At 42.8% G+C, this 12500-nt stretch overlaps 1 protein-coding gene across 2 annotated transcripts in view; it reads right to left on the bottom strand.

The window, feature by feature from the left end:
* Positions 1 to 12500, bottom strand: part of LOC106566100 (kinesin-like protein KIF21B) — a 137525-nt gene that overhangs the window by 55300 nt on the left and 69725 nt on the right. For both annotated transcript variants that reach the window (XM_082959484.1, XM_082959485.1), the window contains exons 11-14: positions 11591 to 11824; positions 7491 to 7750; positions 7038 to 7226; positions 525 to 724 (exon numbers count right to left, since the gene is read on the bottom strand). In XM_082959484.1, the coding sequence (XP_082815610.1) occupies positions 525 to 724; positions 7038 to 7226; positions 7491 to 7750; positions 11591 to 11824 (883 nt within the window). The remainder of the gene's footprint in view (positions 1 to 524; positions 725 to 7037; positions 7227 to 7490; positions 7751 to 11590; positions 11825 to 12500) is intronic.

The following is a 12500-nucleotide window of genomic DNA, read 5'->3' as shown; positions in this document are numbered from 1 at the left end:
GTCTCCACAATCACCCGACCTCAACCCAAGTGAGATGGTTTGGGATGAGTTGGAGTGAAGGAAAAGCATATGTGGAAACTCCTTCAAGACTGTTGGAAAAGCATTCCTCATGAAGCCGGTTAAGAGAAGACCAAGAGTGTGCAAATATGTCATCAAGGCAAAGGGTGGCTACTTTGAAGAATCTCAAATATAAAGTATATTTTGATTTGTTTAACACTTTTTTGGTTACTACATGATTCCATATGTGTTATTTCATAGTTTTTATGTCTTCACTATTATTCTACTATGTAGAAAATAGTAAAAATAAAGAAAAACCCTTGAATGAGTAGGTGTGTCCAAACTTTGGACTGGTACTGTATATAGTTGACATAATTCTCTGCCTCCTACCCGCTTCTCCTCCTTCTCTCCCTCTCCTTGTCCTCCCCTCTTCCATCCTCTTCTCTCCTTTCCCTTCTTCCTCCTCCTATCCCTCTCCTTGTACTCCCCTCTTCCTCTCCTCTCCTCTGCCTCCTCCTCTTCCTTACCTTGACTTTCTTCATATCGTTGACCTCCTGCTGTAGTTTCTTCAGCTCTCGTTCATAGCGTCCCTGGTTCTTCAGTAGCCTAGCATGTTCCTTCTGAGCCGCCTGTAGCTTCATCAGGTCTCTGTTCATCTCCTTTAGCCTCTTCTCATAATCTGACTTGATCCTGCTAGCCTTCTCCTCCGTGTAGTTCTCCATGGACACTAGAAAGGAGAGGACAGAGAGTGATGCTTATTAAAAGAGGTAGAGCTGAAACTGAGTACAGTACAGTATGAACAGGTTACCAAAAATATCAGGAAACACTTCAGTAAATGAGGGATACAAAGTATATTGAAAGCAGGTGATTCCACACAGATGTGGTTCCTGAGTTAAGAAATTAACATCTTACGGTCGTGTATAAAAATGACCAGGTGCCCATTATTTTTGCTACCATGGCTAGAAGAAGAGATCTCAGTGACTTTAAAAGAGGGGTCTCAAAGGAGCACAGGGGGTTTAAAGGGTGTGTGTGTGTGTGTGTGTGTGTGTGTGTGTGTGTGTGTGTGTGTGTGTGTGTGTGTGTGTGTGTGTGTGTGTGTGTGTCTCAGCCACCAGATCTCAACCCAATTGCACACTAATGGAAGATTCTGGAACAGCGCCTGAGACAGCGTTTTCCATCAACAAAACACCAAATGATGGAATTTCTGGTGGAAGAATGGTGTCTCATCTCTCCAATAGAGTTCCAGACACTTGTAGAATCTATGCCAAGGTGCACTGAAGCTGTTCTGGCGGCTCGTGGTGGCCCAACGCCCTATTAAGTCACTATGTTACTAATAAAGCACTGCTCTACCTTCTTAACAGCACTGTCAACAAGGCAGGTCCTACAGGCCTGGACTACTGTTCAGGTCAGGTGCAACAAAGTGGGACTTAGGAAAATTGCAATTGGTTCAGAACAGGGCAGCACGGCTGGTCCTTGGATGTACACAGAGAGCAAACATTAATAATATACATGTCAATCTCTCTCAAAGTAGAGGAGAGATTGACTTTATCACCACTTGGTTTAATGATAGGTGCTGACATGTTGAAAGCACCGAGCTGTCTGTTTAAACTACTGGCACACAGCTCAGACAACCAGGCATACCCCACAAGACATGGCACCAGAGCAGAACAGACTATGGGAGGTGCACAGTACTACATAGAGCCATGACTACATGGAACTTTATTCCACATCAAGTAACTCATGCAAGTACTAAAATTAGATTTAAAAACAAATTAAAAAAACACCGTATAGAACAGCGGGGACTGTGAAACAACACAAACATAGGTGCAGACACATTCACACACACACACGATAACATACGCACTATACACACACACGATAACATACGTACTACACACACACGATAACATACGTACTATACACACACACGATAACATACGCACTATACACACACACGATAACATACGCACTATACACACACACGATAACATACGTACTATACACACACACGATAACATACGCACTATACACACACACGATAACATACGTACTACACACACACGATAACATACGTACTATAAACACACACGATAACATACGCACTATACACACACACGATAACATACGCACTATACACACACACGATAACATACGCACTATACACACACACGATGACATACGCACTATACACACACACACGATAACATACGTACTATACACACACACGATAACATACGCACTATACACACACGATAACATACGTACTATACACACACACGATAACATACGCACTATACACACACACGATAACATACGCACTATACACACACACGATAACATACGCACTATACACACACACGATGACATACGCACTATACACACACACACGATAACATACGTACTATACACACACACACGATAACATACGTACTATACACACACACGATAACATACGCACTATACACACACGATAACATACGTACTATACACACACACGATAACATACGCACTATACACACACACGATAACATACGCACTATACACACACACGATAACATACGCACTATACACACACACGATGACATACGCACTATACACACACACGATAACATACGTACTATACAAACACACGATAACATACGTACTATACACACACACGATGACATACGCACTATACACACACACGATAACATACGCACTATACACACACACGATAACATACGCACTATACACACACACGATAACATACGCACTATACACACACACGATAACATACACACTATACACACACACGATAACATACGCACTATACACACACACGATGACATACGCACTATACACACACACACGATAACATACGTACTATACACACACACGATAACATACGCACTATACACACACACGATAACATATGTACTATACAAACACACGATAACATACGTACTATACACACACACGATGACATACGCACTATACACACACACGATAACATACGCACTATACACACACATGATAACATACGTACTATACACACACACGATAACATACGTACTATACACACACACGATAACATACGCACTATACACACACACGATAACATACGCACTATACACACACACGATAACATATGCACTATACACACACACGATAACATACGCACTATACACACACACGATAACATACGCACTATACACACACACGATAACATACGCACTATACACACACACGATAACATACGCACTATACACACACACGATAATATACGCACTATACACACACACGATAACATACGTACTATACACACACACGATAACATACGCACTATACACACACACGATAACATACGCACTATACACACGCACTATACACACACACAATAACATACGCACTATACACACACACGATAACATACGCACTATACACACACACGATAACATACACACTATACACACACACGATAACATACGCACTATACACACACACGATGACATACGTACTATACACACACACGATAACATACGTACTATACACACACACGATAACATACGCACTATACACACACACGATAACATACGCACTATACACACACACGATAATATACGCACTATACACACACACGATAACATACGTACTATACACACACACGATAACATACGTACTATACACACACACGATAACATACGCACTATACACACACACGATAACATACGCACTATACACACACACGATAACATACGCACTATACAAACACACGTACACATGGAGTTTGTGTTGTAGATATGTGGTAGTGGAGTAGGGGCCTGAGGACACACACTTAGTGTGTTATAGATATGTGGTAGTGGAGTAGGGGCCTGAGGGCACACACTTAGTGTGTTATAGATATGTGGTAGTGGAGTAGGGGCCTGAGGGCACACACTTAGTGTGTTGTAGATATGTGGTAGTGGAGTAGGGACCTGAGGGTACACAGTGTGTTGTAGATATGTGGTAGTGGAGTAGGGGCCTGAGGGCCCACACTTAGTGTGTTGTAGATATGTGGTAGTGGAGTAGGGGCCTGAGGACACACACTTGGTGTGTTGTGGATATGTGGTAGTGGAGTAGGGGCCTGAGGACACACACTTAGTGTGTTGTAGATATGTGGTAGTGGAGTAGGGGCCTGAGGGCCCACACTTAGTGTGTTGCAGATATGTAGTAGTGGAGTAGGGGCCTGAGGGCCCACACTTGGTGTGTTGTAGATATGTGGTAGTGGAGTAGGGGCCTGAGGACACACACTTGGTGTGTTGTAGATATGTGGTAGTGGAGTAGGGGCCTGAGGGCCCACACTTAGTGTGTTGAGAATTCTGTAATAAATGTTTTGTAATGTTTTTTTAAATCATATAACTGCCTTAATTTTGCTGGACCCCAGGAAGAGTAGCTGCTAGCGAATGGGGATCCATAATAAATACAAATGTTGGTGTTTCCTTTATTTTGGCATTTACCTGTATCTATGTTGTGCTACAGCTGTGTCTTCCACTACAACAAGACATCAATGAAGATCTCACATCCACGCTCACTGATGTTGGGCAGTATGTACAGTACATTCTGTGTGCCTACATTACCCATAACTCACTGAGGTTGTGTAGTACTCTGTCCTTCTCCATCTGAGTGTCTCTGTGACTGCGTGCCTACATTACCTATAACTCACTGAGGTTGTGTCGTACTCTGTCCTTCTCCATCTGAGTGTCTCTGTGACTTGGCTGCTGCCAAGTTTATACAAATTAGAAACATAACAAAACATTCACAGATTTCACAACACACTGTGTACCCTCAGGCCCCTACTCCACCACTACCACATATCTACAGTACTAAATCCATGTGTATGTGTGAGTATAGTGCATATGTTATCGTGTGTGTGTGTGTGTGTGTGTGTGTGTATGCATGTGTCACGACTTCCTCCGAAGTCGGTCGCTCTCCTTGTTCGGGCGACTTTCGGTGGTCGACGTCACCGGTCTTCTAGCCATCGCCGATCCACCTTTCATTTTCCATTTGTTTTGTCTTGTCTTCCCACACACCTGGTTTCAATTCCATCAATTACATGTTGTGTATTTAACCCTCTGTTCCCCCATGTCCTTGTCCGGTAAGGTTTTTTGTAAGTGCTTGTGTACGTTATGTCTGGTGTGCGTCGGGTTTTCTACCCATTTTTGATTGTTCTGTTTTCCGGTGGGTTTTTATTATTAAACTGCTCCGTTGGAAACACAGTTTTTGCTCTCCTGCGTCTGACTTCTCTGCCGCCAGTACGCACCCCTTACAGAATGTGTCTGTGCCTATGTTTGTGTTGCTTCACAGTCCCCGCTGTTTTATCTGTTTTTAAATCTACTGCTTGCATCAGTTACCTGATGTGGAATAGAGTTCCATGTAGTCATGGCTCTATGTAGTACTGTGCACCACCCATTGTCTATTCTGGAATTGGGGACTGTGAAGAGACCTCTGGTGGCATGTCTTGTGGGGTATGCATGGGTGTCTGAGCTGTGTGCCAGTAGTTTAGACAGACAGCTCGGTGCATTCAACATGTCAATACTTCTCACAAATACAAGTAGCGATACAGTCAATCTCTCCTCCACTTTGAGCGAGGAGAGAGTGACATGCATATTATTAATATTGGCTCTCTGTGTACATCCAAGGGCCAGCTGTGCTGCTCTGTTCTGAGCCAATTGTAATTTTCCAAAGTCCTTTTTTGTGGCACCTGACCACAATGACTGAACAGTAGTCAAGTTGTGACAAAACTAGGGCCTGTAGGACCTGCCTTGTTAATAGTGATTTTAAGAAGGCAAAGCAGCACTTTACTATGGACAGACTTCTCCCCATTTTAGCTACTACTGTATCAATATGTTTTGACCATGACAGTTTACAATCTAGGGTTACTCCAAGCAGTTTGGTCATCTCAACTTGCAACTTTAGTCATCACAATTTCCACATTATTTATTACAAGATTTAGTTGAGGTTTAGGGTTTAGTGAATGTTTTGTCCCAAATACAATGCTTTTAGTTTTATAAATATTTAGGGATAACTTAGTACTCTGTCCTTCTCCATCTGTGTGTCTCGGTGACTGTTTGCCTACATTACCCATAACTTACTGAGGTTGTATAGTACTCTGTCTCTCTCCAGCTGTGTGTGTCTGTGAATGTGTGCCTACATAGACTGTAAACTCTCCTTCCAGACTCATATCAAACATCTCCAATCCAAAATCAAATCTAGAATCGGCTTTCTATTTCGCAACAAAGCCTCCTTCACTCACGCCGCCAAACTTACCCTAGTAAAACTGACTATCCTACCGATCCTCGACTTCGGCGATGTCATCTACAAAATAGCTTCCAATACTCTACTCAGCAAAGTGGATGCAGTCTATCACAGTGTCATCCGTTTTGTTACCAAAGTGCCTTATACCGCCCACCACTGCGACCTGTATGCTCTAGTCGGCTGGCCCTCGCTACATATTCGTCGCCAGACCCACTGGCTCCAGGTCATCTACAAGTCTATGCTAGGTAAAGCTCCGCCTTATCTCAGCTCACTGGTCACGATAACAACACCCACCCGTAGCACGCGCTCCAGCAGGTATATCTCACTGGTCACCATAGCAGCACCCACTCGTAGCACGCGCTCCAGCAGGTATATCTCACTGGTCACCCCCAAAGCCAATTCCTCCTTTGGTCGTCTTTCCTTTCAGTTCTCTGCTGCCAATGACTGGAACGAATTGCAAAAATTGCTGAAGCTGGAGACTTATATTTCCCTCACTAACTTTAAACTTCAGCTATCTAAGCAGCTAACCGATCGCTGCAGCTGTACATAGCCCGTCTGTAAATAGCCCACCTTCTTTTTTTCTATTGTGTTATTGACTGTACGCTTGTTTATTCCATGTCTAACTCTGTGTTGTTGTTTGTGTCGCACTGCTTTGCTTCATCTTGGCCAGGTCGCAGTTGTAAATGAGAACTTGTTCTCAACTAGCCTACCTGGTTAAATAAAGGTGAAATAATATATATTTTTTTAAAACATTACCCATAACTCACTGAGATTGTGTAGTACTCTGTCTCTCTCCAGCTGTGTGTCTCTGATCTTGTTCTGCAGCAGGATGAGTTTCTCTTCATACTGTAGTTTGAGCTGCAGCAGTCTCTTCTGACTGTTCTCCAGCTCATCGATCAACTTCTGCTTGATCTCAATCTCACACGTCAGGTCTGCCAGATCCGCCTGGAAGTTAGCTGCAGGGGGTGAAAGGTCAGAGGGCACAGAGAGGTCAAGGGTCAAGAGGTGAAAGGTGAAAACTGTGGCTATCAGACAGACATGTTATAGTAGAGTGGGGCAGTTGGGGATTTCAGTTGCTACCTAGGAAATACTGTAGCATACAGCCAAACAGAGGACAATATGGCACTTTCATTAGGTTAATGATGAAACCTATTCAATGATTTGGAATTGGGTACATTTCTACCCCTCTTTGGGTAGTGTCATAGTTATCTTTCACTCACCTTTCTCATCAGAGTCAGAGTCTGAGTCCACCAGACTCTCATCACTGTCAAACTCATCTTCATCCTCCTCCTCCTCCTCCTCCTCGTCACACCCACTCTCCTCCTCCTGCAGAGGGGACATCCCGTCCTCTGTGTAGTTCTCTTCAGAGTCCATCTGTCTGTTCTGTCCGTCCTGTCCATTCTGCCCGTCCTGTCCGTCCTGTCCGTTCTCATGAGAGGGAAGCTTCACTTGTTTCTTCAACCCCTTCTCTTTCTCTGGGCTGTAAGTATAATATATGGCCAGGTGTCTGACTGGGACACACACAGAAGGCACCACTCATAACAGCTGAGGCCCAATAAGCAGCTTTAGTTATTTGCCCCATCACCATGTGAATCTATTACAAATATGGATGACCATGTATTAGACCTGTATGGGCCTCTGATTTGATTTGGGACTCAACCAATAATCACACATTTTGTTTTGGGACTGTTGCCAAGTGGATATGGAGAGCACAGTTATTAGCAGAGACCTCTCTCCCTCTCTCTCTCTCGTCTTCCCCTCTCTCCCTGATTAGAAGTGAATTAGCCTGTTTTAACCTGTCACTTTGTCCCTGCTCCTCTCTCTCATTACATGGCAGTAGTCAGAGTGAGTACCTCTCTCATTACATGGCAGTAGTCAGAGTGAGTACCTCTCTCATTACATGGCAGTAGTCAGAGTGAGTACCTCTCTCATTACATGGCAGTAGTCAGTGAGTACCTCTCTCATTACATGTCAGTAGTCAGAGTGAGTAACTCTCTCATTACATGGCAGTAGTCAGTGAGTACCTCCCTAATTACATGGCAGTAGTCAGTGAGTACCTCTCTCATTACATGGCAGTCGTCAGTGAGTACCTCCCTAATTTCATGGCAGTAGTCAGAGTGAGTACCTCTCTCATTACATGGCAGTAGTCAGTGAGTATCTCTCTCATTACATGTAAGTAGTCAGTGAGTACCTCTCTCATTACATGGCAGTCGTCAGTGAGTACCTCTCTCATTTCATGGCAGTAGTCAGAGTGAGTAACTCTCTCATATGGCAGTTGTCAGTGAGTACTTCTCTCATTACATGGCAGTAGTCAAAGTGAGTACCTCTCTCATTACATGGCAGTAGTCAAAGTGAGTACCTCTCTCATTACATGGCAGTAGTCAGACGGAGTACCTCTCTCATTACATGGCAGTAGTCAGAGTGAGTAACTCTCTCATTACATGGCAGTAGTCAGAGTGAGTACTTCCCTAATTACATGACAGTAGTCAGAGTGAGTACCTCCCTAATTACATGGCAGTAGTCAGAGTGAGTACCTCTCTCATTACATGGCAGTAGTCAGTGAGTACCTCTCTCATTACATGGCAGTAGTCAGTGAGTACCTCTCTCATTACATGGCAGTAGTCAGTGAGTGCCTCTCTCATTACATGACAGTAGTCAGTAAGTACCTCTCTCATCACATGGCAGTAGCCAGTGAGTACCTCTCTCATTAAAATGGCAGTAGTCAGTGAGTACCTCTCTCATTACATAGCATGTAGTCAGTGAGTACCTCTGTCATTACATGGCAGTAGTCAGTGAGTACCTCTCTAATTACATGGCAGTAGTCAGTGAGTACCTCTCTAATTACATGGCAGGAGTCAGTGAGTAAGAGCTGCTTGTCTCAGTTCCAACATCACCACTAGGGCTGTGGCGGTCACGACATTTCATCAGCCGGTGATTGTCAAGCAAATAACTGTCGGTCTCACGGTAATTGACCGTTAATTAACATAAAGACATTTAGCATCTCCTGGTTTCCACACACAGCCTACAAGCCACTGATGTTGACCTTTGGAACATCTACATTTTAAAAAGTCTAATAAATCCATGTAATATAGCCTACACCTTCACAATAAATCCATTATTTATTTTAGACAGGTCTAAAGAAGCATGATATGAAGAAAATGTAGTCTATTTCAGAAGAACAGAATAGCATATTCTGAGTTGTCCTCATGTTAGGCCCTGATCTGGCTAGGCCATATGGCTGTGGGCTACACTAGTTCATTTAGCAAACAAGATTTGGTTAGAATTCCGTGGCATTATTTTATATTATTTTATAGTATGAAGAATACAATTGAACAAAGCTGAATAAAATAGAAAGGATATTTTCTCCAAACGATTTGAGGGAGTGCGCACATGTGTGTAATCTGTGTTGAGTGGTTAATAAATAAATAGGTACTTCCTATATGCTTAATTTAAAGTTATTAATGTAACTTTAGTTGTTCTACAAACGTTGGGCTATATGTTTTGATGTTTAATACATTGTAACGCTGCATGATGAGACTAATGATGATTAGAAAAAAGTAGTTTGAAAGGTATGAGCTCTGTTTTGTTTTTTTACGCAGGTTGTACACACTACATCAGTCTCTCATTCACAATTTGACAAGCACTTGATAATGCCTAGAATTTTCACGGCGGCATTCCCTTTGTGTGGCCGTTATGCACCCTAAAAAAATCCATGCCTAATGCGGCCAGTGGCCGTTGTGCGCTTCTCCCTGAATGTTGCACGCTCCATCACGTGATCTGGTCGTTCTCACAGGCTACAAGTGAAGACAGACACATCGGGGATGCAACTGCGTGCGTCCTTATCCAATTCCGAGTTGCATATTAAAGATATTGGAAGCACTGTCCACATTTACTTTTCGTCGCCAACAATATGAGTAGGCATAACGAACAGCAAAAGCACTAGCCTATGTCAATCTACTATCCCCCATAGTAGAAAAGTCAACCTATTCTATTCTGTGTGAGAAATAAATATTCCAAACATAGTCTGGGACAGTTGTGGGATGTGATAGATCCCAAATTAATACAACCACTAACATCAAAAACCTTTTTTACGCGATGAGACTGACGCAACAGATCAGAACGTTTAGCTTAAAATGTGATAAACTATTAGGCTATTTCTTCACATTATAAACTTAGCAATGCGCACATGGCAGTAGGCTATAAGCGGTATGTTCCATTAGCGGGAAAACACCATTATCAAAAGTGACTTTCAAATACTATTATGCATGTAATACTTTTATTATAAAGGTGCATTTTTATGGTGAAAATGTTCTGCTCCAAACTTGATACTCACGTGCTGCTTATATATACCAGTTAGGCTCTACATCCCTTGTAAAGCAGATTAATGTGTTTCATTTTAAGAAGTTATTTGGCCACTTTAGTTGTGATACAAACCTTATTAAAACATATCAGCCTATGGACTAGGCTACATGAGGTGTGCGACTATGATTAGAAAAAGTAGCAAAAAAAAGGCATTGTTTCTTATGCTAGTCATCATTCACAAGTAATAGGCTAATATTGTCACCGATCAGACTATTCTTGATTTGATCTTGTCTTTACATATACAAAATATTATATGTCTGAAATTTGTTTTGATTTAGAATGGATCATTATCATGCACCTGTATCGAAACAGGGTCAGCAGGGGTAAAAATACATGTCATCTATGCACTTAAATAACGAATGGAGGACGCTTTTCCTGTGGTTCATTTTCATGCCAGCCAGGTAGGCTATACTCCTGTTGTAAAGATAAGCAGTGTGCTTAATTATAGGAAAGTTGAGAAATAAATATAGTAGGCCTAGCCATTAGAAAGCTGATCCTCCTATTTTTAGTAGAGGCCATCACTATTTTCTCACGTAATTGTATAGCCTATAGAAATGTTGCTCATGGGCTCACATGAAGTGTTTGATTAGATTTTACATTACATTTGCATTGATGTCAGAGAGATTAGAGGGACAATAGAGTGCTGAGTACCAGGCAGTTAGCAAGTTTGGTAGGTTACTAATGACCATCAGCAGCATCAGAGCTTGGAGAAGCCTAATTACTGTGACTAAAAGATCACGTGGAATTTGACTGCCTTCATGACTCTTGACCGCTGATGTGGTGGTAACACGGTCACCGCAACAGAACTAATCACTACCCTACACTACCATCCTGGCCCCATTCCAATCCCATTTACTATCTGAATAGAAATGGGATTAAGCCCAATCCTGTACCCTCTAATGCTGTCAACAGTAGTCTCCGCTCTTCTCTTCCCCCTCCCCTATTCTCGTCCTCTCACCTCATCCTCCTCTGTCTCCTCTCCTTCTTCTTCAGCCTCTCAATGTCCATTTTGGCTCGGCGAATCACGTCCGTCATCTCCGCCTCCATTGACAGGGAATGGGGAGAGGAGCCTAAGGGGTGTGGCCCGAGGGTGGAGCCATGGGAGGAGGAAGGGAACGGCGAGCGGGAGGAGAGACGAGTCACACTGCGACGAAGACACTCGTTCATCGCCTCACTCTCCAGAAGCTTGGATCTGAGAAGAGGGGAAGAGGGGAAGAGGAGGGTGGGGAGAAAAAGAGAGAGAGCAAGAGAACGATAAAGAGAGAGAGAGAGAGAGAAAGACATCGCCTCATGTTTCAGCATGATAATGCAAGGCCCAACGTCGCAAGGATCTGTACACAATTCCTGGATGCTGAAAATGTCCCAGTTCTTCCATGGCCTGCATACTCAGACATGTCACCCATTGAGCATGTTTGGGATGCTCTGAGTCCACGCGTACGACAGCGTGTTCCAGTTCCCGCCAATATCCAGAAACTTTGCGCAGCCATTGAAGAGGAGTGGAAGAACATTCCACAGGCCACAATCAGCAGCCTGATCAACTCTATGTGAAGGAGATGTGTTGTGCTGCATGAGGCAAATGGTGGTCACACCAGATACTGACTGGTGTTCTGATCCTACATTTTTTTAAAGATATTTGTTACCAACAGATAGATGCATATCTGTATTCCCAGTAATGTGAAATCAATAGATTAGGACCAAATTAATTTATTTCACTTGACTGATTTCCTTGAACTGTAACTCTGTAAAATATTTCAAATTGTTGCATGTTAAGTTTATATTTTTGTTCAGTGTAGAACAACAACAACAAAACTATGAACTGAAGTACAGTAACAGCAAAACAGAAACTCAGTGAATTGCTTTGCCCTTTG

The sequence above is a fragment of the Salmo salar genome, chromosome 12 (genome assembly GCF_965601325.2).
Source record: "Salmo salar chromosome 12, fSalSal1, whole genome shotgun sequence".
Taxonomy (NCBI): Eukaryota; Metazoa; Chordata; class Actinopteri; order Salmoniformes; family Salmonidae; genus Salmo; species Salmo salar.
This window is presented reverse-complemented; position numbering and strand designations above follow the sequence as displayed.